Source organism: Meriones unguiculatus, chromosome 11 (assembly GCF_030254825.1).
Source record: "Meriones unguiculatus strain TT.TT164.6M chromosome 11, Bangor_MerUng_6.1, whole genome shotgun sequence".
NCBI classification, from domain to species: domain Eukaryota; kingdom Metazoa; phylum Chordata; class Mammalia; order Rodentia; family Muridae; genus Meriones; species Meriones unguiculatus.
Window position 1 is genome coordinate 39,262,457 of NC_083359.1, and position 27,091 is coordinate 39,289,547.

Sequence of the window (27,091 nt, forward strand, 5' to 3'; positions counted from 1 at the left end):
TCGCCAAGCCCGAGTTCTAAGAGAGCTGCTGTCCATGCCCTGAGGTGAAAGGGTGAGGTGGAGAGATGGCATGAAAGCCCCTCAGATCTCCAGAAACACAATTACATGTACCCCCTCAGACACATGCGTGCGATCTGATGTTTCTTCAGATGACAGCCACTCCCTATGTCTGTCACGGCTGAGTGGGTGGTGCCACCATTCAGGACACTTCATGTTTATGTATGTATGTATGTATGTATGTATGTATGTATGCATGCATGCATGCATATATTGTGTGCACGGGAAAATGCCATAGTGCACATGGAGATCAGAGCACAACCCAAGGAAGTCTGCTCTGCTCTCTCACGTGGGTTCAGGGGATTGAACTCAAGTCGTCAGACTTGGTGGCAAGCTCCTTTACCGGCTCGGCTCTAAGTTTATGTTTCAGGCGTTTGAAATACTCTGTCGTACATGCATTCCGAGGTGCTGCCTTCTGAACCCTTGGAGGGAGCAGTCTGTGTAAAAGAACGGAAGAAACACTTGGGCCTTCGTGTGCCCAGGGCTTTGCCAGGTTCAGGTTGTTCTATGGGGCCAGGGCCCTGAAAATTATATTGGCTACGGATTTCCCAAAGTCCTTGAGAACACTTAACCTCGAGCTGAAAAACCAAGAGAATGACAAGAGGACAGTGGGCCCTGCAGGGAGGTTGTGGCCGGTGCGGTGCTCAGGTTAAGAAGAAACAGACTCAACACAGGGGGAGAGCCAGCCTCGGCCCAGCTGACGACACGGGCCAGCCTTATCTGACTGGAGCCCCCCTACCCCACTTTCCTCAATTTCATTTGACCCGTAGGCTGCCTGGAAGCCAGAGCTGTGGAGACAGGTGTGTGGACAGTAAAAGTATTCTGTGTCAGGGGTCCCCTCAGGTCCCCCCTTCCCATGCTGCATTCCTCCCAACTCCTGCTGAGGGACTGACAGATGGTATCTTCAGGCTGGCCTGCCCCAGCTCCCAGTGTGTGGGGGGAGCATCTGAGACACACGCCCACTCCCAAGTGCTCGGCACCCTCACAGGTCGGTGCTATCCTTGCTGCGACCTGGGACATCGTTCCCATCTTTAGAGATAGGAAACCTACACAGGAAATGAAGCCTCCTACTCTCAAGAGACAGGGGAGAAACTATAGCAGTGCTAAACAAAGTTGCCTGTGGGCACACACTGCATTCCTAGTTAGAGGAGAGAGCAGGAAAGAAAGCTGCAGAGCCTGGGTTCTCAGGCCCATGCAGCAGGCTGTCCTCCACCTGCATCAGGTATACTGCCCTAATGTACATATGCGTAGGTGTATAAACACGTGCTTGTCACAGGACAGATATGCAGACATGCAGGGATGCGCATGGACACACCCGTGGGCTATGCTGAGCCCGCCAGTTCCCAGGCATGATCATGGCACCCTTGTTGTGCTGACCATGGTGGAGGTGACATCAGCTGCTCCTACCATGGGCTTGACACTCTAACTTAAAAACAAGTAACACCACACAAAGGCTTCTTTTGTGCACGCTGAGGCTGCGGGGCTTCACCAATAATAGGAGCTGAAAGTGATTTATTTCTCTGGATTAAAGGTCAGCTCGGCAAAGCAACAGTGCAAACTTCTATTACCTCATTCATGTTGCCCTGAGCAAGGCAGGGGAAGGAGGGGGGAGAGAGAGAATACGAGAAAGAGAGGGGGGAGGAAGCCAGAGACAGAGAGAGAGAGACAGATAAAGGGGAAGAGGGAGAATAAGAAGGAAGGAGAGGAGGAGAGAAACAGGAGGGAAGAGGAGAAAGAAAAGTGGAGAGAGGGTATGAGGGAAGGAGAGAATGAGAGAGGCAGGTACAGTCCTCTGTGGTTCGTCAGGCCACAGGATGTCTTCCGGCAGCTCAGCGAACCAAAAGGCGTTCATCCTTGCTAAGATTTAGCTGTGGGATGAAGCTTTTTATACATCTAACACTAGGAAATGTCAAGGTCTGAATGTGAGAAGTGAAATCACTCTGCTGTTGGAGGGTTTGGATCTGCTCACGCTGGTCAGAGGCGAATACGCAAACGCGGCTACACGCCTGCCGCTCTAACGGACACCTGAGTGTGGCGCACGGTTGCTAGGGGCGATCTATATTTGTCTCCATCAGTAAGTGCTGCAGACCGTGGCATCTCACAGCACTCTCTGCACGTTGCACACGGCGCACTGTGACTGCCGTGCCGTGGGCAGGGCCCCGGGTTTCTTGGCAGGGCTTCCAGATGGTGCTCCAGCAGAGGACCTGCTGGGGAAGGCTGCTACGTGTGTGGCTCTGTGACGTCGGCACAGACCTGAGCACCAGGGCCTGCGCAATGGTGTGAGCCGCATTTGAGGATAGCGCTGCAGGAAGCAGCAGGGCCCAGGGGCCCACCCGTCTCTTCCAGGCCCCAGAACACAGGACCTGTGAGTTACATGGAATATACCTCTTCCTCCCGGGGACAGGTGTCTGGTATCAAGCAGAAGACCACGTGGGGAATTTCATGGGTGCTGCGGCTTCGGTGGGCTAGGCTTGGAGCTAGGACATCATGACTTGGAAAGAACGTGGAGATCATCAGCTTAGAGGCCTTCAGCCTTACGATGGTGTATGAGTGACAGGTGCTTAGCAGTAACCATGCCCTGGGAGTCTCCTGAGCTGGTCATGTGTGATAGGATCCTCTCTCATGTTGTGAAGGTGAACCACAAGTACATGGTCAGCTGTGACACCCAGGGACCACTGGCACTCTTCTATGTGGGCAATTGGTTATAACCTGAAGCTTCCAACAGGACACAGCCTTGTCGGAGTCAAGGAGCATCTAGACTTGGCCTTTGTCCAGACTCTGGGCATACAGCTCCCGAAATCCCTGGAACCTTGGTAGGGCTGCCGTGGGGAAGGTGTACTCTGTTATCTACAACAAATCCATGCAGACAATGCCACTCCTGGGGTAAGGTTGGCCACAGAGATGCCTGGCATGAGCTTTCTGTTCACCAGACCCTAGGGCCACTGCTGAAGCTGGCCAGGATCACCAATTCCAACAGCAAGTTCTTTAACCATGCCCACACAGTGAATCACAACTCAGACCAGGACACCCAAGCTTTATGACTAATGAGTCGGGAACCCAAAGAGACCACGTATCTTCCTTTGGTCTTTAGTCTTTGGCCTATTGTGAAATGTGTACTTCACGTTATACAGAATCTCAACAAAAGGTCCCTGAGTTCTGTGAGATGACCTACATGTCATCTGACTGAACGTGGCTGTGGGAAATTGGACAGAGGGTATGAAACACTGGACTTGCGGCTTGTAATGGCGGGTATCTGGTGAGGGGCTCTGTCTCTGGATACTGTTAGGTTGAGATTATGGCCTCTCAGAGCTAAAGGGCCACAGTTTAACCCACCCATAAGCATCATTTCCACAAGATCTGGTCTGGCACTGGCACTGGCCTGCCTCACAGGCACAGCTGCACCCGCTCTGCCTGCCCACATCTGCACAGCCAAGATGGAGAACTTTCCCTTGAAATGTTTTACCTGAAGCTGGCCAGGCCTTCCCTCCCCAGCCTGCACTGCTGCCTGTGAGCTGCATCACCAAAAATGCAGGTGCAGATAGCCACATGCACAGCTGGCACCAATGAAATCAGGTCAAACCAGAAAGTTGGCCTCCTGATTGGCTGGATGCCAACTGTGGAGCCTGAGGAAACATAGCTCTGAGACAAGGCCCACTGAGGAGAGACTACCCAATCCTGTCCTGAGGGCCTTCTCCCCATTACCTCCTATATCCCAGTCCAAGTCAGCTGGGTCTGTTCTGTTCCACGGCTAGCCATGCCCATCTCTGGTCTTTGTTGATGCTGGGGCTTGGACACTGTGCCATGCCTAGGCTAATCCTTAACAGGAAGAACTGGATTTCGGGTAATATCCACCCTCTCTAGTCTGGCTAGCATCATACCCTGTTCACTGGCCATGCTTGAACAGCAGCATCCATGAGATGAAGGGACTGCCTTCCATACCTGGCCTATCAAAGCACCCGACAGGCTCAGGAACCTCAAAAACTGACCCTCACCGCTGGGTCGGAGTGCAGCAGTGGCCATGGAGCTTCTGTGGATGTGATGTGACCCCTGCCTCACATGTACTTGACCAGGCCCTGGGGAAGGGGACAGGGATCCTGCAATGCTTCAGAGCTCTTAGAGGGCCTGGGTTTACAGTGAGATGCAGGACCTGTGGATGAAAACACAGGCTCCAGTGTGTGGCTGTTCTGTGGAATGGGCCTCACCTGGCTTTGTGTCAACGAGATGTTAGTGTATCAGTTCCGTGAACTCTTGTGTCCAGATGGTTCCTGGACTTGCCAGGGCTAACCTGAAGGTGACCTGTATCCATAGCACTGACAGCCACCATGCTGTGTGGGTGTGGGGCCATGTTAGTGAGGTGCTGCTGCCTGAGGGACAGGGGCAGCCCAGGCTTCACTGATTAGGTGTCTGAGGCCTGTTCTCTGTGCCAGGGCCTAGACATGTAAATAGCTCATTGCATACAGCCAGCTACTCATTTAGGTGGCTACTCTCCTGTTACTGCAAGGCTGAACGTACTTTTTCTCTGGCGCTTACAGAAGTTGGAACCCACCACTGCTGTAGGAACGAGAAAACTGTGGGGTCCCCAGTCAAGTAGAGAGGGAATTTCTGGGACAGATGAGGATGATGGCATGAGGATGTTCAAGACCTTAAAAAGTAAAGTCTAGACATCCTGGTTAACCACAAGCAGACAGTGCATACCTCCAGCCAACTGACAGGGATGAGCGCACCAAGGGAGCAGCTTGCATGGGTTAGTGTCTTCAGTGGACAGAAGACTTAAGTGTCTAGACTCAGCACTAAAATATGACAGAGGTTGAGACTGGTACCCACAGCTCTCAGTGGAGAGAAGGTAGTGACTAACTCCTTATTTCCAGCAGTGGGCAGTGTGGGCTGGGGCAGGGAGGACGGAGCGTGAGACACATGCAGCTCTCCTGGCTCAGGGTGATGGGCAGATGGACAGCACCACGATGTCACACGCCCTTGGATTAATTTGCAGGATGAACTTGTCCCTGCCCTCCTCCCCAACACAAGCGCATGAGCATCTGGTAAGGGCAGGCCTGTTGGGAGGAATGGAGACCTGGGCCCAGGGTCTGGGCTGCCCTGGTGTCTATGATAACCGACTATGGGAGCCCAAGCACAGTAGGAGGTGAATAGCCTCCCCCTGTACCTGCAGGAGACACAGCCAGAGCTGCAGGAGACACAGCCAGTGCAGCTCTCAGAATGGCATCTAGCCTGGTCTAGAGGGAGGCCTGGGCAGAAAGAGGGAACCAGGGAACCAGAGGAACCAGCCCGGCAGGAGGGAGACACTCTAGTAAGCCACCTGGTGACCTGCCCCAGAGAAAGGAGGAATGAGGGGACCTCTGAGAACAGCAAGACTGACGCTTCAGCCAGAGCCAGAGCTATGCTCACCTCATAGTGGAAATCCATGCAGGTCAGGTCCAGCCAGCACTTGTCCCCACGGATCTTGATTAGACCCTGCAGGAGGCAAGAGAGAGGACAGCATCAGTCATGGGCTGGCAGTTGAGATACAAGGACCGCAAACAGGATTTACTTTTAGGGACAAGAAGTGGCCCATCCCCAAAGGCCATGTAACTGTGCTTCAAAGAATAAGGGAGGGGCTTATTTCTTGTGGGAAGTACTCCAGGAGGTGAAATCCAAACAGCTGTGTGATAAGCACACACAGGCTCCTTCTGAGGACTCAAAGCCAACATGCTCACAGCGGGAATGTACAGTCTTTGGGGCGGTGTGTTGGGGATGGAAATCAGGGCCTTGCCCATTTTAAGTAATCACTAAGCTGCACCCATGAACCATTCTGTACTTTCTTTAAAACCATCTTTTAGGAGTTAGGAAGATAGCTCACTTAGTGAAGTGCTTGCTGGACAAACATGGGGGCTTGAGTTCAGTGCTCAGAGTCCATACAAAAAGCTGGCCAACGAGGGTGCACATTTACCATCCCAGCTCTGGGGAAGCATGGATAGGTACTAGCCAGCCAGTCTCACCTGCTTGGTGAGCTTTAAGCCAGTGAGAGATCCTGTCTCAGAGGAGATAGATAGATGGCATTCCTGAGGATGACGTTCATGGTTGTCTGATGGCCTCCACATGCATGCATGTTTGTGTAACCTCACACATATGTACCTACATGCACACGCACGCACGCGCGCGCGCGCGCACACACACACACACACACACACACACACACGCACACAAGATAAAAAGCAAATGGGCCAAGGAGAGTGCTTACAGAACACACTTTAGGACCTTAAAAAAAATCCAGATGTGGTGGCATCCATCTGCAATGCCAACCCTGAAGGACAGGGACAGGAAGGTCCTAAAGGCTCATTGGCTAGCCAGGCTAATCGGTGAGCTCCAGGTTCAGTAAGAGATGGTTTGGTGTGACGGAAAACACCCTGTATCAATCAGCAAGTGCAGCCATGCTCCTGTACACACGCCACACACAAACACCACAAAGCTATCACAATGATGAAGTTGTGTCTTTTAGGGAAGAACTGTGTGGATCCCACACTGCAGATACCCTGGACGCCGGCAAAGAAAGGCTTGCCAGCTGCACCTCAAAAGGTCCAAAGGTTTCCGTGGGAGAAGACATGAGCTTCTGCAAACCTGTGGCTGCTCTTGCGGATAAGCAGTGTTGATGGGAAGCCCAGCTCGGGCTGTCAGTGTCTCCGTGAGCAGAGCATGCCGTGCTGGGGATACTGGGCAAAGGAGGGAGTGGTTTCCAGGAGCTCCCGTGAGTCAGATGAGAGCTTAGGCAGAGCAGCTGAGAGTGGGAGTAGCACCCAGCAGTTGGTCCCTGGCTCTGCCTCAGCCACCTCCGTATTCTGCCTACAGGTGGTACTGGGCCTGTCCACCTTCTTTCAGGGAAGCCAGGGGCAGGTGACTTGCTTGCAAATCACAGGCAAGTGTTCCTAAAAGAACTAAAATCTTGGCTTGAGATACAGAGATTCAACTCTAAGTTCTGTCATTTCCACATTAGCTAAGAGGGAAGGTAGGTATAACCCAGCCTTCTGAGATGGTAGCTCCTGTAGCTACAACTGTCCTGGGAGTTCCTTTGGCTCCATCTGCCACTATCCATCTATCTACCCACCATACATTTATATACAATCCATCCATCCACCATCATCCACCACCATCTAATACTCATATACCACTCATTCCCCACCACCCATCCATCGACCATTTATCCATCTATCTATATAACCCACCACCCATCTACCCATACACCACCCAATATTCACCCCTCATCCATTCACTTATCTGTCATCCAACCACCTAGTACCCACCCATCCATTTCCCATACTATCATTATCCACTCATCAAACATCCATCCATCCATCCATCCATCCATCCATCCAACCATCCAACCATCCATCCATCCATCCACATACTGTCCACCCAATCACCCAACCATCAACCACCTACTCACTGGTCCATCCACCATCAATCTACTACAAGCTTGCAGACCTGGACTGAATGCCCATGAGGTCTGGGTGCACATAAAAAAAAAAAAAAAAGACTCATCCTAATGCAGGAGAAAGTTCAAAAAGGGGCCTTAAGTTGCTATGACAAAGTGGCACAGATAAGTGACAAAAACAACAGAAATGTACTTCTCATTTCCGGGGACTGAAAATCCAAAATGAAGGGGCTAGCATGGTTGGTTTTATCAAGGGTCCACTTCTGAATTGTAGACAACTAGCTTCCTGTGATAGCCTGGCAGTGTGGACAGATGGTGAAGGCTTCTCTGGGGACCCTTTTATCAGGGCACTTATAGCATTCACAATGGTACCCTCCACAGAGAAATCAGAAGATGTAAGGCCCCTTCTCCTATTATCTCACTAGGGCTTGGGATTTGAGCTTGCAAGTGGATGGGGAGATGGGAAAAGCCTGGGGAGAGGGTGTGCTGGCTAGTTTTATGTCAGTTTGACACAAGTAGCATGGTATTAAAAGATGCAACCTCAACTGAAAAAATCCTGCACCAGATTGGGCAAGCTGTGGTGCATTTTCTTGGCTGATGATTGATGTGGAAGTGTCCAGATCACTATGGGTGGTATCATCCCCGGGCTGGTGGTCCTGGGTGCTCTAAGAATGCCGCTCAGCAAGCCAGTAAACAACACTCCTTCACAGTCTCAGCGTCAGTTCAATCCAAGCAGGTGCCTTCCCTGCTTGAGTTTCTGCTCTGACTTCCCTTAGTGATGGACCATTATCTCCAAGTGTAAGATGAAATAAACCCTTTCCTCCTCAAGTCATGGAGCTTTATCCCAAAAATTGAAACCCTAACTAAGACAGAGTGGCCTACCAGGAGAGGCCAGGGACTGCCCCAGAAGGAATGGGAGAGTGGCCTGTGGATGCTGGGGTGGTGGGTGGGAGGTCTGTCTGGGGCAGAGGGAAAAGCGAGAAGCCAACATGGTGAGCCAGAAAGCCCCTGAGAACCTAACCTAGATTATTGGTGGAGAGTGTGAGGTTCACTCGAGACAGGAGGTGGTGTTATTATGGCTTACTAGGCTGCCCAGAAAGCCCATGATCCACGGGAGTCCACAAGAATGGGTCACCAGACCTCTCGGCAAGGCTGAGACTTCTGTCCACTAGCTGAATGGGTTAGTCTAGGCCTCCTGACAGCCGTTCTAACAAAAGAGAGCACACTGAAATCACGCTAAACAGCACCTTCCCAGACATGCTGGGGTCAACACAAATGACCTTCTCACACTGGGAGTATGTGAGGCAGCTGAGGATCTCAACAGGGCCTGGTGGCACATAAGTTGCCTGTTTGGCCCTCTGGCTGCTGTGGGGTCGGCAATGGCTTCTGCAGCCATCCAAGCAAAGTAACCTGGACAGTGTGAGGCTGTGTGGGAAGCAGGACACATCTAGTTCCAGACACTCTCACAGAGGGGGCCCAGGAGACAGGCTCAGCAGTAGATCTGATTATGAAAGCCGAAAGGGCCCATGTCCACATAGAGATGCCAGTCTGAGGCCCCTTAATGGAGCCACTGACACGTAGGATCCAAGTGATCACGAGGGTGTTGGGACTACACAAACTTAACAGCACCTATGGGAACACATGAGCACTCACACCAGGGCTACAAGTGACACACGTGACACCACCTAATGGGTGCTGGCTTGTGAAGGCTGGTTTTAGAGGGAGCACTCTCTCTTCAGAAGCAAGGTCTCCAGGGTGTCACGGACTCCACAGGGCTCCCAGCAATCCTGACACCACAGGGGAGCTGTGTGCACTGCAGGGAGCTGAACCGTATTCTGCCTCACCCCCCCTTGCCCCCCCCCTCCCTGGGAGCACTCTATTTAAAGACTCGATGGATGAGTTACTCAGACAACCGAGTCACCTCTGAGGAAACAAAAACACTCAGACGGCAAGGCCCTGGGGATGGCATCCGGTGGAACTCCCACCCTGTGAGGCCATGATCACATGGACACGGTGTTGCGGGACAGGTCTGACAGTCCGGTGCCTGAAGGGTCCCAGCTCTGCAAAGCCCTGTTCTGTGTGTCCACCAAGTGGAAGGACTGGCTGCTGAGAGAACACAGCTACTGGGTAGGGAAGGGAGCGCCACCATCAGTGATAACCCCAATGTCCATGAGCTGCACAAGGCTCTGTATCTCTCAGAACCTGAGAGAGAGAGAGGGGGGGGGCTCTTTGGAGATTCACACCAGGAAGGGAAGAAAAAAACAAAATAATTAAAATGTCACTCAAACTCGAAGCTGAGCTGAGACACTTAGAAACCTGAGGCATTCTTCAGGAGCGGAGGGCGTTCGGGCTCCTCCCATCCACTCGCTCCTGCTGCAGATGTCAGACTTCCCACGGGTCTTTCTTTCAGAGTGTCAGAGGAACAAAGCCTTCTTTGAGCCTTTTTCAGCCCAAAATTAATTTAGGGAGAAAAAAAAATGGCACAGACAGGCCTTGGCATGCCAGACCTAAAGGGAGCCGAGTGACCCTCAATCCTTGTGACCCTCTTGCTTTCGGCCTGGGAAGGACAGCATCGTGATCCTGGAATGCTCCAGGCTGATGGAAGATACCTTCGCCTCCAGTGAGTGGGGATGAGTGTGTTCCTGTCTAGAGGCTCCCGACCGCAATTCGGCTTCTTAGAAACTCCCACTCGGCAACGAAAACCTCCATGCTGGAAAAGCCGTGCCACGAATCTGCTTTGGATGCCTAACCCTCTGGCCCGGTGTAAGAGGCCTGTGGCCTGAAAAAGGCTGAGGTCCCTTTGTACCCCCTCAGGAAGGGCTTGATGGAGTTTAGAGCTATGTTGGCATCTCAAAGGCAACTAGGAATGGGGCTCTGGGCATCAGGGGGGCCAGAACTGAATTCCTGATGGAATGCCCGGGGGGTTCTACAAGCTGTGTCAGGGGTACACTTTACATGTCAGCACTGGAGTGACTGCTGCCCATTCGATCTCAAGCCCCCCGCCTTATGTGATGTGGGCACAGGCTCTACAGCTTTCTCAAGGCCCACTTGTTTCCAAGTGCAGGGCACAGCACACAGTCCTCCATCCTTGTGGAGGAGCACCAGGCTTTCCTAACTTGGGCCAGTGGTACTCATGCCAACAGAGCTCATTAAATGAGCTCCAGGTTGCAGAGCTCTCCGGACTCTGCCAACACAGGCAGCGCTGCTACGAAGAGACTGCGGCACTGCCCTGGAGGACAAGCTCAGCACGTGACACCTTGGGCTCTGCACTGTGAAGACAGAGCTTTTCACTTGCAAACATTGCTCGGTGTGTGCTTGGGTGATTTGGAATCAGAGGGACCTGAGGCATGATGATTACCTGGCACTTCCAGGCTGGAGAGGAACTCCCACAGGCATCAGGGAAGGGCCATCTGTTCGCCCAAGAACTGAGAAAATGCATCCTCCAAGCAAACAGCCACGTGCTAGCAGGTTGCCTGTGTGTATGTGTGTGGGAATGGGTACGGCAGATGGGCCCAGCACACAGTCCCTAGATGGTGGAAGCAGGTGCGTTAAGAGTTTCTTCAGTTTTAAAGCTCAGGGCAGCACAGAGCTGGGCAGAGCCTGGGGTTTTACATTTTAAGAATCTTCAGTGAAGACCTAGTTCCAAATGACAGAGGCTGCTCCTGTCCATATGACTAGAGCTACCCTGACCTGGCTAGCGCAGGCCAGAACCAGAGTGTGCCAAGCCCTGGACACCCAAGGACTTACAGTACGGTTTCACCCAAACACCACTAGCACATACCTCAAACTGACTCCTGAGCCAAGAGGTTAACTGGGAGATGTGTGTGAAAGCACAGACAATGTTCGCTACAGCTGGGCTGCCTTCAGAGTGCAGAGCCTGCAAAAATCCTTAGAACCATCTGTCTCTCTGTAAAAACAGCTTTTTGTCTTCTAGAAGTCCCCGGGCCTCTCTTAGCTACTAATCCACTAGTTTTCCCAATGATGGGTCTGATTCACTGTCTCCTTGTGAAGCAACATGTGATTCAATAGCATCTCGCCACCTGCATCCACATGGTTTGCACACGTGTGCATGGAGGACACAGCGGGTTGGAAAAAAAAAAAAAAAAGCACTTGAGAACAGAAACCAGTAGAGCTGTGAGGTTTCTGCACCATCCTTTGAAAAAGATCTCAGTACCTATGCATAACCTTTGATGGGCTACCGAGAACAGACGAGAGGGTTCTGAAAAGCTTTTGGCTGTGCTGTGCTAAGATGCTTTTATTAAGCCTCTGAGGGTAATGGCCTGTGTGAGACAAATAGCTGTTGATGGGGGCCTGATGAGGCTGCCAGGGGCCAGCCTGGGACAGCTATATGAGAGGCCTGCAATTGGGGATCAAAGGTCATGACACAGCAGACATGGGGTCCAAAGATTCCTGCGATGTCTCTGAGCAGAGTCAGAGGTCAACCTTCTGAGTGTCCTGGGGGCTGATGGGCAGGCAGGAAGAAAGCCCCCTTTCTCTAGCTCTGCCCACGCTAATGCAATAAAGCCAATTAGAATGATTGCTCTCATTTCAGAGTTAGGATGCCCAGGACGAGGGAAATGGCAGGGACATCCGTTTCATTCTGTCTTCACAGGCGCACTCTGCATTCCAGCATTTATTTCATTATATTTAATACGATTTTACCAGCGGCACTCCGACTCTGAGAAAAGAGCCCGGCAACTTCAAAGCCTGTTTTTGTCTTGGTTCCTTAGCACCCGCTCTTCTCTGCTACTGATGTCTCCACCCTGCTCGCTAACTGCGCAGAGCCGCCCACAAGCCCACACTTCCGTGGCCTGAGCACCATCTCCTGAGGCATCCTGGGGGCGGCGCACACTAACACGGAAACTGCTTTTAAAATTATCCTGGTTCATCCCGTTCGGAACAGTCACTGGGCCTGCTGACATAAGCACAGTCAGCCTCGTGGCTAATGGGGACTTGGCTTTGCAGCAGTCTTGGAGTCTCCACCTCCTATCAACCGGGGGCTGCAGGCCGAGTGGCCCTGCTCTGAAGCAGACATGAGTGGAAACAAACTTCCTTCCACACGAGAAAATGACCCATGAGAAAATCTCTCAGGGTTTCTCCGTATGCGGAGCATCTAGCCCCACCCCAACCATAAGCACGATCTGCAGACACCCCACCTAACCCCAGCTACAGGCCCACACTGCACTCTGGGTAGGAGGGGATGGGCATTGTCCAGGGCTGACCAGGTGCTTCTGGGTATCTCCATGACCGCTGTCCACTCCTGGGATCTGTTGCCTTTTGTGGCAGCTGCTCAGTAAGCTCTTGGCTCAGACTGGGCAATGTTTAGAACACCCTGGACACACTGCAGGCAGCCCTGGGGGCCGTCTCTTGCCTCTCCAGCAGGAGCCGCTCAACAGCCGACCTTATCAGCTGGCTCTTTCTTCTCAGAATATTTCCCAGTTACCTGACCACACTCCCACTCACCGCCCAGGTCTTCTTTGGCCTCTCTGTTCTTTGCTGAGTTGTCCTGGCTCTGAGAGGTCCCCTATAGCCCCAAGTTCCATGTGGCATGAGACTTCTTAGATGCTGCTAGAGGGCAAGAACCGTGGTCACTCTCAAGGCAGTATCTGCCCGGCTATTTCATGCAGGCCCAGCTGCCCTTCTGAGTCCTGCTCAAGTCCTGCACCTGATGGCTACTACAAAGGCATGTTGCTATAGCTGCATCTCACAGCATCCTGTGTATGAGCACAGGTGCTACCTGCTCTGGTGACAGATGGCTATGTTATGGTTTACATGAAGCACATGTATGCGTGGGTCTAACTTCTGACACAGGCCACTGTCAGGAGTCTGGCAGTCTGACAGGATGCAGGCCTTTCCATCCCCACAAAGGTTTCTCTCTGAGTCCTTTCTTGTCAGTTTCATGTCTTCCCTGTGACAGGGCAATCACAGTCTAGCTCAAGGGTCCTGCATGGCCAGCGAAGTCCCCTGAAGGGACACTTGCTCCAGGAGCTTGCTGTGTGCTGTCCGCTGTTCACCTGAGTGGCACCCATGCAGCTACCTTCCTTTGTGTGTTGCTCTGCTCTGTTGGTTCGTGAAAGACTGACATGTGGAGTTCTCTAGCATCTGGCCATTCTGGGCAAAACTACAGGCTATCTGCAGCTCTGGGCCTAAAGGACACATTGCTAGGGGCAGAATGGCTGTCCAAGGGCAGCTACACACACATAACCCCTGAAACAGGAATTTCTGTCGCAGGTCCCCAGCATCAGATGCTGCCATGCCGTTCTTATCCTTTCTGAAAGGCATGGCCTCTCTTGACTTCCTACACACTTGCCGGTGAATCTTGTACTTACCTTTGCAAAGAAAACACATGTCTTTTGCCCTCGTTTCTATGGTTGCAATGTATGCTCTACATGTTGTATGTCAAAACTGTGCGCCAAAAAGGTTTTCCCAGTCTGTGGTTTCCTGTCTTTTAGGACAATGAAGTATAACGTCTCAACATTTTTTCTTTAATGGCTACACGCAAGCACTGTGGCACTGTCTGTAAGCCATGGCTTTGCTTCCTCCCTCGTCTCACCAGTGCTCTGGAACGGAACCCATAAAGAGCAGAGGAAGAGGCCTGCTCCTGGACTCTGCTCTTCCACTCATGTATTTTTTTCCAGCTTAGATCACTACCACACTTCAGCTCTAAAATCAGCGTAATCTTCTAACTTTGTTCTTTTTTAAAGATCCTCTGTATTTTTATATGCAATCCACAATCAGTCCGTTTCTCTAACACAGGCCACTGGGAGTTGATACTAATTGCCTTGAATCTGAAGATAAAACTGGGCAAGCCGGATGTAATGATGAATCTTTCAGATCCATGCAGATGGTCTGTGGCTCCATTTATAATCTTTGAACTTCCTTCCAGCCACATTGCACAGCTTTTGGGACACACATCTTAGGTACCCTTAAGCAGATTTACTATGAGGCTTTTGAGGGGCTTTGACGCAATGGGTCACACTCCCAGGCTTTCCTTTATGGAATGGCTTGTTACCAATTTGTGAAACATTGGGCTGGAGAGATGGCCCATTGTTTACGAGTAAGAGCTGCTTTTCCAGGGGACAGGGGTTCAGTTCCCAGCACCCACATGATGGCTAACAACCAAGCATCTGAAACTCCGGTTCTGGAATCTGATGCCCTCTTCTGGTCTCCTCCAGCACACAGGCACACTTATAGGCAAAAACACTCATATATAAAATAAAAATATCTTAAAAAACATATAATGTTAACCTTGTATCCTAGAACTTCATATTCATTTTAATAGTTTCTTTTTAGATTCCTTTCCTTCCTTCCTCCGGGGTGGCTAAAGGGCAGGGGAATATGGGGACAGGTTCTCCTGTAGCCTATTCTGGTCTTAAACTACACACATACTTGAAGATGTTCTTGAACTCCTGATTCACACACCTCGACCCTCTGAGTGCTGGGGCTACAGATGTGCACTGCCATGCTCAGCTCTCAATGGGTTTCCTAAATGCACAATCCTGTCTGTGGAGTATGACTTAACTTCTTCTCCAAAGTGGATATCCAATATCCTCTGGAGGAGTGGTTATGTGAACAGGCACCCCGACATCTCTGACCTCATACATCTTTGTTTGTTGTTTGTTTTTGAGGCAGGGTTTCCCTGTGTAGCGATAGCTCTCTTGAGACTCGGATCTGTAGACCAGGCTGGCCTTGAAGTCATAGCGATCCACCTGCCTTTGCCTATAAAGTGCTGGGATTAAAGGCGTGAGCCACAGCTTTTGTTTGTTTTTGTTTTTGAAGATAGGCTTTCTGTATATAGCCTAGGCTTCTGTCTCCTAGGTTCTTGGGTTACAGGCAAGCTTCAATTGTGTATCGAAAAAGCTTTATATGTTGTGATGATAAAACCGCTCTTGATCTCTGTTTTGTTACTGTACCAAATGACATGAACTGATTTTCAAAGGGTAACCAGCCTTGAATCCCCAAGATGAACCTGTGCCTTTTTTTAATTCAAGATTTCACCGACCAATGTTTTAAGGGTTTCTGCGTCTTTGCCAGGGTCCTGAGCTCTGATCTTCATTTCTGTATGTCTTCATTAGGTCTGGGGTCACTGCTGTGCTGGTTGCATGAGACACTTGGGGAACATTCTTCCTGCAGTGTTTTCTAAAGCATCAGTGTAGGACTGCTGTTATTCCCCCCTGAAGTGTCTGACAGGGTTCACAGCGAAGCCAGCTGGGGTAAGGATTCTTTCTGGGGTAGTTTTTCTTCTGTTGATTTCTAATTCAATTTCTTTAACAGACACAAAAGTATCCAGGTTTCCTGCTTCCTTTGTCTTGGTTTTGGTGGCTGCATTTGTCAAAGACTCTGTCTGTCTCATCTGAGCTGTCAGAGCTGCAGGCCTGAAGCTTCCGTGACATCCCAGGTGACTCCACAACAGACACACGTGCTGACCCTGGGGGATGCTTTCTCAGGAAGTCTTTGGTCACGTGCTGGCTGCGGCTCAATTCTGACCTGGAAGCTATTGACCCTGCAGGTTTCTGTCTTTGCTTCAGATGCTGCAGTTTCCTGTGTGGAAGTGAGGAGCATTAGGGCTTCCCCCTCCCCCCTGTAGGTGCTGTAGCTAGGGGCGAGCACACAGAGCTGGAGGGCGGGGCACACGTACACTTGAGCAGTGGTCAAGGCCGTGTTTACTAACAAGCAGGAAGCTGAATCTGACTGGGTAGTGAAGGGCCTCGTGGCTGTTTCCTACAGCCTGTGGGCTGGATCACCTTAGCGTGAGACCAGAACGCCAGTCCTTACACCACTGCAGAGTCTGAGCCTTGACCTCTCATCTCATTCAGGATGAATGATGTGAAACACCCGTTCATCCATAGCAGCCATTCTCATCGCACAGAGAACCCACTGTTTAGCTTACATGTTGTTCCATTAAAATCTAGAGTCCTAAATTCTTTGTTGTTGTTTTGAGACAGAGTCTCACTGTGTAGCTCCGGCTGTCCCGGAGCTATCTATAGACCAGGCTGGGCTCAAACTCAGAGATCCACCTGCTTCTGCCTCCCAAGTGATGGGGATAACAGCGTACACCATCAGGGCTGGCTGAGTAGTAAATTCTTAACTTCTAAAATATGAAGCAAACATAAAGAAAAACAGTATCAGAATTAGCACGTTATGTGCATATATGGAAATGTCACGATGAGACCCGTTATATTATACAATAAATATATGCTAATTTTAAAGTCAAATATCAAGAAAACTGGCAGCACAAGCTGTTAAGGAACAGCACAGAGACAGGAACTGTGTGGAGACTGGTGCCAACTCAGGACCCACTGCAGAGATGCAGCCCAGAAGCAAGGTCAGGGCGAAGGACAACCTCTCTGTCCCCGACCTGACAAGTCCTTTCACTTGTTATTTACCAGAGCTCTCTGCCTCATCTCTACCCTCATGGACCCACAGCACCTCTGTAGGCAAAGCGCACAGCAGCGCAGGCTCTCCAGGAAGACAGGGGCACTGGGAAGGGACTGCCCCCCCCAACACGTGCTCCTCCAAATAGAGGCTGTGAGGCTGGAGGAGGGAGGTGTATGAAGAGACAGGTTCTCAGCTTTTCTGCACTCTAGGGGTCAATGTGAAAAGCAAGGGGTCCCCCCTTGGGTACTGTGCAGGCCTGAGAAGTACCAGCAACAAAGACGCTGGCTTGATTCCCAGAGTCTCAGCAAAGGAGACTGTTAGCCTGTTGCTCAGCACAGTTCATCGGGACAGAGCTAATCAAGGACAGAGCTGGTTCCAGAGTTTGCATGGAAAATCCATCTCTGCCTGATGTTGAGGCCCTGCCTGGTAGTCCTAGACGGGGAGCTGGGGTTGCTGACAGGCACTCAAAACTGCTGGATGAGAAACATGTAAATCTCACTGCACACACACTCCAACAGAACAAGATCAAGAAGTATAAAAGAATTAAAAAAAAAAAAAAGCATCACTAAAGGTAATCTACTGCCTTAAATGCTGGCTTGACACCCACATCGCTACTGTTTCCTGAAGTAGGAGAGCCTCCACCTCGATGTGGCTGAAATTGATGCACTAAGAAAAACATCACAGTCTGGTGGGATGGAGGCGGGAGGCCTTCCTGGAGTGAGGGAGCCACGTAAGGCTGCACTACTCCTGCAGCCGAGAAAAAGAGGAGGGCAGTGGCTCCAGCTTTGTCTACAGTGCTCCTGCACTGGCCACAGCCCCACCATGCAAGGCTGGGAAGCATGCGGGCACCTGGGGACTCAGGACTCTAAGAGCAGGCTGCCTGGTGCGCGGCAGAGAGAGGCACACAGCGCTGTAACTTTCCACTGGGTCCTGATCCTCACAGACTCCCTCTTGCAAGGAGCCCGTTCTGCCCCCCGAGGCCTGCCCCTGTCCTTTGTGGGGAAGGTGTCAGGAGTTAGTGAGTGCTGCCACCATTACCACAGCAGTATGGTTCACTTGGCGTGGGGCGAGCATCTGTGACTTGGGTTCATGGCTGAGGTGAAGAAAAGCCTGGCCAGAGTGCTGGGCTCTGCTGTGGCCCTCTAGCTGGTGTACCTGTGTTGTTCTCTCTGTGGTAGGTCACCCTGACTGGCCCATTAGCAGTAGACTGTCCCCTAAAATCACCTTGATTTCAATGGAACCAAGAACCAGAAGAGAAAACAGACTCCTTCCTTGCTGTGCTGTAGGAAACGGGTGATAGGAGGCCATGCCATGGTAGGCAGCAGCAGAGCTGGCAGCACTTGGCTGAGCTGGATCTCCCCAGGCCCTGAGGGACGTGGTTTCTAAGGGAATGCTTGGGCAAATAGGCTTGAGGGGGATTCCTGTGCCCCTAAGCCATCCTTCCTCAGCATAGGCTAACCTCATCAGGTCTAGAAGTAACTCTTGAGCTGCCACACACTTAATGGTTTGAGGAAATGGGGACACACATTCTCACGATACCTCCTCTCACTGAGACACCAGATGTCTCCATCACCCAAGAAGGATCCCTTGTGTCTCTTCCTATGGCCTACCCAAAGAGGCTAGCTAGAATACCTGTTCTGGAGCCTCTCGTAAAAGGACTCTGTGTGTGCCTGTGTGTCTGTATGTGTGTTTGTGTGTGTGTCTGTCTGTCTCTGTGTCTGTTTGTGTGTGTCTGTCTGTGTCTCTGTGTATACTTGTGTTTCTTTGTGCGTGTGGTGTCCTTTATGTCAGACTTCCCTCACTCACAGATCCTCACATTTGGCTCTGTAACATCGCTACAATATAACTGTTGTGGAATCAAGCAGTTTGTCTCCTAGAGTTTGTTTTCATACAAAACCGCTATGGCTATTCAGTGTCTTGGCATTTTGGGCCTGGTGTGGTGACTCACATCTTTAATCCCAGCATTCAGGAGGTAGAGGCAGGAGGAGTTCTTCTGTGAGTTCGAGGCCAGCCTAATATACACAGCAAGTTCCAGGCCAAACAAGACTACATAGAAAGATCTTGTTTCAAAAACAAAACAAAACAAACTCAAAACCCAAAAATAACTTTGGTATCTCCATAGTATTGTAAGGGTCAATTTATCAATTCCTGGTAAAATCTGCGTTTATGTCTGATGTTTTGGGAAATCTTCAGTACTCAGGTCCACAAACATGGTATAGCTCCCCATGGTTTCCAGTCCCCTTTAACCCTTCCCAGAAAAGTTTTGTAGCAAGAGTATAATTTAGATGTTATTATATTTTTACTTTTAAAAATATTTTTACTTTTTTTTGTGGGTGGTTGTGTGGTGGTTTGAATAAGAATAGCCCCTATAGACTCATATAACTGAATGCTTAGTCACCCAGGAGTGGCACTATTTGAAAAGATTAGGAGGTGTGGCCTTGCTGGAGGAAGTGTGTCACTGGAGGTGGGCTTTGAGGTTTCTGTTTCTGTCTGTCTCCTCTTTCTCTGCCTACGGATCAGGATGTAGAACTCTCAGCTACCTCTCCAACACCACGTCAGCCTGTGTTCCATCAGGCTTCCAACCATGATGATAATGGGCTAACGTCTGAAACGGTAAGCGAGCCCCTGATTAAACTCTGGTAAGAGCTGCCTTGGTCAGTGTCTCTTCCCAGCAATAGAACGGTGACTAAGATCACGGCACTGAGCGTTGACCCAGTATGGTGCACACATTAGACAAGAGCTTGGCCACTAACTGTTGACTTCATATTGAGGCCCAGCTGGCCCTATGTGTCCTCTGTAGCTCGGGCTGCCTGTGCTTATGATCCTCCTGCCTCAGCCTCCCACAGAGCTGGGATTATATGCCTGTATTACCGGACCAGCTTGGATTTTATTATAAATGTTACATTTGAAAATTCCATTTTCTGATGGTTTCTACAGCACATAGCTTGCAGTGACTTGTGAGATGGCTCAGTGGGTCACCAAGCCTGGTCTCTACTGTCTCTCCTGACTTTGACGTCTGAGAGGGAGCTGGCAGGTAATTTTGAAGACTGTCCCCACAGAAGGCTTGCTGATGTCCCTCATCATGAGATCAGGTCTCTCTGCAGAGTGAGGCCAGGCCTCTCAGAGCTTCGTTCAGAACAGACCCTCCGGTAGGGTGCAGAGGGCAGGCTGAGCCCCACTTTCATCAACTGCCTTCCTTCGGCTTGGTGTCATCTCAGCTCTGTTTGTACTTCCCCCATGCATAGCCTGGTATGCCACTCACAGAAGCCAGGGCCATGAAGCTGGCTGTGGCCTTCTGCAGACCATGAATCCATACCACCTTGTATGATCAGACAGCAGCTGCATCTTACAGGGCGGCCGATGGCCTGTGTCAGCCACACACCCCTGGGGATGTGACAGTCCTGGCTCAGCCTCCCGCAGACCACAGATGCTACAGCTTTCCCTCTCCCACTGGGCACCACTGCATCATGACTGGAGGGCTGTGACACTCAGCTTCGAGGGACCAAGCAGGGTTGGGGCACATGAAACACCACCAGATAATGGACTCTCGAGGGCTGGTTTTCGAGCAAGGCTCTCTGTGATCCCGTGGTCTCAGGTCTGAGCCAGCCCCACAGTGGACTTGGGGCCACCATCACTCCATTACCATGGCACCTCTCTCTCTATGCTTCCCACTGGAGCATGATTAATAATATCCAACCTAAGACTGTATCAAGTAATTACACCTTTTAGTGCACCTGGTAATTTTTATCCACCTGGTGCTAGCAGTCAATCAAAATGCCATAAAAGGGCTTCAGAATGTGCTAATGACTTGCTCGCTCTGTCAGGCATCATGGGGGTGCATTCGACTCTTGGCACAAGAGTGGTGCATGGAACAGACTTGCAGCTTATCCATACCACTCAGCTTCTCTAGGGGCTGTGCTTCTCCACACAGGCCTGCTTCTCTACGCTGCTCAACGTTTCTCCAGAGCTTAGCTCCTTATCCAGTTCATCTTTTCCACAGGGCTGGGCTTTCTTCTCCACACTGCTCAGCTTTTCTGTAGAGCTAGGCTTCTCCACAGAGCTAGGCTTCCCTGTAGACCTGGGCTTCACACAGCTTTGCTTCAGACTGCCTCCTGTAACACAGCTGCCTTCCACGTAGAGCCTTTTGAAACTTTTGAAAAGTTGCAGGCTCACTAACACCAGGCGGGAGAGGAGGCTGAGCTGTAGCTCCCTCAGCCTGCCAGGAATAAGCGTGCTGTCTCTGAAGACAGTAGAGAACTCCAGTGCCCGTTTCCAAATGCACACTGGCCTTGGAGACGGCAGCATACTCACTGCAGCGTTCAGACTCGGGGTCTTCACCGTGGCCTAGGAAGCCCTGGGTCTCATCTGTTTCACTGCTGGCAACACTGGCTCCACACAGCTTCCTTAGGGTCTCATACACCTCCCCATCCTCCTGTTGGGTGGTTGTGGCACTTCCTATGCCCAACATGGGGGAGCTCACAGCCACTGGGGACAGTTGGGGGACATGGGTAGATGTGGTGGGTCATAGCTGAGGCCTTCCCAGGAACCCCGGCCACAGGGGCAGAATTACAGTCACAGAGGGTGAGACCACAAAGCTACTGGATCATTTTAGTTCCAGAAACAACTTGTTGGGTGCCCCGTTCACCACCATCATGTACGCACCCCCTGAGCCTCTTTGTAGGACAGGAATCCTTGGGGCAAAAGTATCTGGGTGAAGGCCAATACTTCTCCACCCATACATAATACAGCCAGTGTGGGGGAGGGGTTCAGCCTGTCATGGCCGCACATATATACGTGCCAATGGAGGCAACAGGGACCTTCCTATGGTGTTTTCTCCACGGAGGCCTACACCCTATGCAGGGAACTCAGCAGAAGATGGTGAAGAGGGTGGGGATGCTCACACTCTGGGAGGCGCTTACCTCAGCTGAGAAGAGGCTGCCTCCACCCAAAGTGCAGTCGGTGCCCTACCTAGCTTTAACTATCAACCTGCGTGGCCTGGAGTCACTTAAGAAGACAGCCTCAGCTGAGGGATTCCCCAGACCAGATCTGCCTCTCGACATGCCTGTAAGTGAGTGTCTTAACTGAAAATGACATAGGAGAGCCAATCCAGGGTAGCACCATTCCCAGGCAGGAGTTCCCGGACCGTAGAAGAAAGCTAGCTAAGATGAGCTTAAGGGCAAGCCAGCACGTAGAATTCTGCCACGGCTTCTGCTTTTCAGTTCTCGTTTATGTTCCTGCCCTGCCCTCCCTCAGTGAGGGGCTATACCAATAAACACTTTCTTCCCCTAAGTTGCTTTTGTTCAGAGTGTTTGAATCACAGAGATGGGAATCAAACTAGAACAGCGCTGGCTCTGGTCAAGGTGCAGAGCCGCCGAGAGGTAGTGTAGGTCCGGGGGAGGGGGTTTTCATCACAGCACCCTGCACCGCAGTGGGAAGGCAGTGTCCCTTCCTGAGTCAGTGGCGGACAGCTGGTCAGGAAGGGGTGGACACAGCTGCCCCCGTGAGCACAGGAAGAGCCTCCTGTTGCTAAGTTATGCCCAGAGAGCCATGAGGTCACCAGACGAGCCTGGAAGTCGAGATCTGGGCAGTCTAGAATGTTCTAGACTGAAGGAGGCCCTGGTGTGAGCCTTGCCCTCGCATGTGAGGCCCCCGCTCGCAGGATTCGGGGACCCATTCTTTGCTCAACTCCTCTGCAGGTTCGGGTTGCAATGTTCCCTCAGAAAAGGTAAAAGTGAGCAAAGAGATCCATGTCAAGAGGACATGTCCAATAAGGCTGCAACATGGAAAAGCTAGTGTTGTGTACTGCTAGAGGAATACAGAGCTCATCAAAGAGCAAGACGTGGAAAACCGAGTGAATATTGCCAAATTCCCTGCATAACCCACCGAAGTCAAAATCTGACGCCTCACTCTCACGTCAAAGTTTCAAGTAAACCTGTCTGAAATTTTCAGCAGTGCACATCAGTGGAAGCAGGAGCAGCAGGGGACACAGCAAGAATGGGGGGTTGGGGGGGGACACCCAGACTTGAGCAGAGCAGTTTTGGAGCAGGCAAGGGCCATTGCCCACACAGGCTGTTAAATGATATTCACACTGGACTACAAGATTTGTGTATGCATCTGGCTTATGTGAGAGACACTCCTAGAAGCAAACAAGCTGGGAACCCAAAGAAAAGGTAGACACAGAGGGAGGCGGCTGGAAGCTGCTCCAGTGTGAGAGCCGAGGCTCCCGTCGGCACAAGACCTGCATTCATTTCGAAATGACCTTGGAGACATCCAAGACACTGTGGGAGAAGACAACGGCTCTCCTCCAAGTCTCCTCCAGAAAGGACTCAAAGTTGTGCTTGCTTACCACAGAGGAGGGTTGTGAATGTGGCCGGTGCGAGTGAAGCGATGGGCCGCTCTGTGAGGTGGAGGGTGCAGTGGGCAGGGCCGGCCAGCAACAGGACACCAGTTACAGGGCAACAAGGAGGCTTGGGGGGAGGGGAGGGCAGATGGGCCAGCCCAGCCCAGCCCAGCCCAGGTGTGTCCCAGGTGTGTCCTGAGAACATTATACACAAATACGTTTACACGATGAAAGTTCCACCTACCGCTCCAAGCATGATCCTGAAGATCAGCCAGCGGAAGCCCCACAGGACAACTCGGGATGTGGGGGTGTGCTTGGGGAGGCGGGACAGCGTCCAGAGAGGGCACAGAAAGATTCCCAGGAATCCTGTTTCCAGCAGCTGTGACTCCCATCCTGCAGGGGGCAGGGCACAAGAGGAGACACAAAGAGGAAGGTCAGTGGAGTCAAATGTTTACAAAGCAATCACCCCAAGTCCAGCCTGACCAAGACAAGAAGTCCTTAAAGTGAGGCAGGCGACATGCAAATGCCACCATATCTTCAGAGGAAACAGGACGTAGAGCTTGGAGCCAGGTGACCCAGTCTGGGACCAGGGAATTCTGCAGCCTCAGGTGCCCTGCTTTTGTGCACAGGGGGGATTTGTGCTGCCCAGTTCAGGTGACACCTGCCATCTGGTGTGGGATGCAGCATGACCTGAGCCCCACGCTTGGGTGTGCACTACCGATGGGCATTTTTGGGAAGCCTTTCGTTTTTAGGTTTACATGAAAAATCACAGCTTTAAACGTTCTTCCCAAGGAATGTTTGCCGGCGCAGGTACAACCAATGATGATCTCTCTGGGAGCTCTGGATCCCACTCAGGCCCAGGTCAAATGAGTCAGGCAAAGCTGGCAGCCAGGGGCCAGTAAACTCATGGTGACGTGTGAGCCCTCAAGAGGGCAGACTGCTCTGTGTTTGTGTGAAGACATCAGTTATTCTTCCAGCAGGGACTCAGCACAGGAAATGCCTTGAGAACGGCCCGCTGCTGAATCCTGAATTCCCAGAGACTGAAAGAGGGGAGTCCTGTGGCAGAGAAGGCCCCCATTGCTGGCCTTGCCCTCACCATATGAGGAGTGATGACTCTAAGGTGCCAGAGATACCCTCTCCCCACAAGGTCTCAGGATACCAGGCAGGGCTGTGCTGTCCCTTTGTGCTGACAACCGGCCATTCACAGTGACAGCAGTAACTATGCACATATGTACCTCACAGAGGAGGGGACAGTCAGGAAGGACTACAGAAAGAAGTTCTGGAAGAGAACAGAGGTACAGGGAGCTTTTTAAAAATACACGTTAGTTTAGAATTAAAAGCTTGTAAAACAGCTACTTAGCGTGAAGTTGTGACACAATATGAAATGGGTCCACACTAGTCCACACTGACAGAACCAGCAATAACTGATTCAGCAGCTACACAGGACCGGGCACAGATTTCCCAGAACAACTCCTCACGGTGCTCAGTTCACGGTCCTCTGCAGGCAGAGGACCAGCTCTCCACGGCATGGGGCGGCCTACCCAGGTGATCACAGTTGTGTGCAGTGTGGTCAAAGCAGGTGAGGGAGGTACCACCCCTCCTGGGCCCACGCCAGCTAACCGTGGGGAAGAGAAAAGCCAGGCCCTTTGGATGGGTCTCCTCAGATGCTGAGCGGAGAAGCACACTAAACTACCATGGCTTCCAAGCCGAGGGGAGACAAAAAGCGTCAGCCTGCAGCAGCTCAAATGTGCTGAGCAAATGCTACCTGGGGGCCTGGGTCAGCAAAAACCAACCGACAAAGAAAAACCTGGGGGAAACTGAGACAGTAAGACCCGTGTGGGGATCAGAGTCAGACACGTGGGGAGGTGCTGCATGAGTATGAGCACTAACCGCAAGGGACTTGGGGTGGAAATGTGGGAGCCAGGTATATTTTTACACTATTCCTGCAGATCTCAATAGCCCTAAGACAGCGAACCCATTCCTGACGATCAGGGACCTGTTGCTGTACTGGGCTTCCCTCAAAGGACTGCCCTGTAAGCCACAGGCTCCCCTAGGCTTCAGGTCCCCTGGTAGCCCCCCGGAGAGCCTGCTGTCCCCTCTCCGGGGTCTTCATTGGTCCATTTCAAATGCTGTCTCCTTAGAAGCCATCCAAGCCATGCACTTGATGAAGAGAGTGCAGCTAGCAAGGTGACAAGCCATGGGCTGGTCCTGACAGGCACTGCCTGCGCTGGGAGCTACAGTGGATGGGCACGTGGTCGTGACTGCTTTGGTGGGGGCTGAGGCTGGGCTGTGGCCACCGCAGCTGGAATTGGCCGGGCTGGAGGGCCACGTGTGTCAGGTGGAGCCGGGCCTCTTGCGCCAAAATTCTCTGCTTTTTGGCACTGGTCCAAGGGCAGGCATTTATGAATTGTCACCAAAGGGCTGAGGGAGAGCTACGAACCCAGAAAAAAGAAGCAGGGCCTCCATTTAATGGCAACACTGCTGTTTTCAAAACCTGGGGTGGATGGCTTCCAAGTACCCTCAGCCTGGCTGCTTCTGCTGCTGTCCACGCCCAGCGAAGGAGCTTGTGTCTGTCTCTCTGCACACTGTACGATCTAATCCTGTCGTGCTTACACTAAAAAAATGTGCTAAGCAATACTCCCCGACAGTCCCCCTTTTCACATGGGTGCCTCCCCCCCAGCCCCCGCACAACAACACCTCTGGGTTTTCCTTGGGATAATTTGCATTAGTTTGGGATACATTTCACATGGCTGTGCCTGATACCCCATGGAACTTCATGGCTGGCAGTGTCCATGGGTCAGGGAATTATTTGGTAAGTGTTTCAAGGGCCACTAGAGTGACCATTTTGAAGAAGAACCTTAAAGACTACACGCTCCAATCCCCTCCTCTATTGGGCAGGTAAAAGAATTCAGAAGTTCAGAGGTCACAGAACAAAGCTGGGGCCGCAGAACGAGTCCACTCCGTACCACACTGAGCGAGCAGAATGCCAGTTTGTCCCACACCCACCAAGCTGCCCACCCCCTGCTGGAACCGTTTTGCTAGGCCTGGGGCAGCGTAGAGCTGGCACGGTGACAGATGCTACACACAGTCTCAGAGCTTTTAGGGGACACATTCCCCAGAGCTTAGAGTCTGCCTAATTGCCACCTCGATCTGCAGACATAGGAATGGAATTTTAACATGCGGCACAGTGAGTGACACCAATCAAAGTGACTGATACACAATGGCAGAACCCAGAAATGCATCCAAGTGCCAAGAGAGGCAGGGTGACAGGGCTGGGGGTGGGGTGCATGGCAGGGCAGGGCAGGGTGACAAAAGACAAGCTGTCTATAACAGGAAGGAGGGTGTGTGTGAGGGTCTCCCTCTCCCCCCCCCCCCACTCCCTATGGCCTTCAGAGGGGATGGGACGTTCCTGTCCTGCTTGGATAGACATGGATGAGCCAAGGCCTGGGGAGCTATTCCAACTGGACCCTCTGCCTTGCCCCAGTTCATGCAACGGCTGTGGCTCACTGGGGTCTTTCTGACCAAAGCTGGGCTGCCCTGGTGGGAGTAGCCTGTGACAGACACCAGGGGAGGGAGGGGCTGCTGCACTCCCACCTGCTTGTCTTCTTTGCCTGGATCTGTGGTGTCTCAGCAGCTGCGCCATGTGCACAAGGAAGGCCATTGTTCTCCACTTCAGCATGGCAGGGGATGAGTCCCCAGAAAAAATAAATAACCAGCACGTTGCCAGGGGCCAAGGGACCCGGTGGGAGTGGGTGGGTGGTGAGCCGCTCTCGCCCAGTGCGCCAAATTTGTATGCAGTGGACGGAGTCGGGATGGCGCCTTCTACAGGAGACAGGAGGCCATAGCTGAACAAACGCGGCCCTCACAACCTTGTCAGCTGCATTCTGAACAGC

At 51.7% G+C, this 27,091-nt stretch overlaps 1 protein-coding gene across 2 annotated transcripts in view; it reads right to left on the reverse strand.

Moving 5' to 3' along the window:
• Positions 1 to 27,091, reverse strand: part of Lmf1 (lipase maturation factor 1) — an 80,868-nt gene that overhangs the window by 22,407 nt on the left and 31,370 nt on the right. For both annotated transcript variants that reach the window (XM_060363962.1, XM_060363961.1), the window contains 2 exons: positions 23,443 to 23,591; positions 5,461 to 5,526 (listed from right to left, as the gene is read on the reverse strand). In XM_060363962.1, coding sequence (XP_060219945.1) covers positions 5,461 to 5,526; positions 23,443 to 23,454 — 78 coding nt within the window. In that variant the 5' untranslated portion in view covers positions 23,455 to 23,591. The remainder of the gene's footprint in view (positions 1 to 5,460; positions 5,527 to 23,442; positions 23,592 to 27,091) is intronic.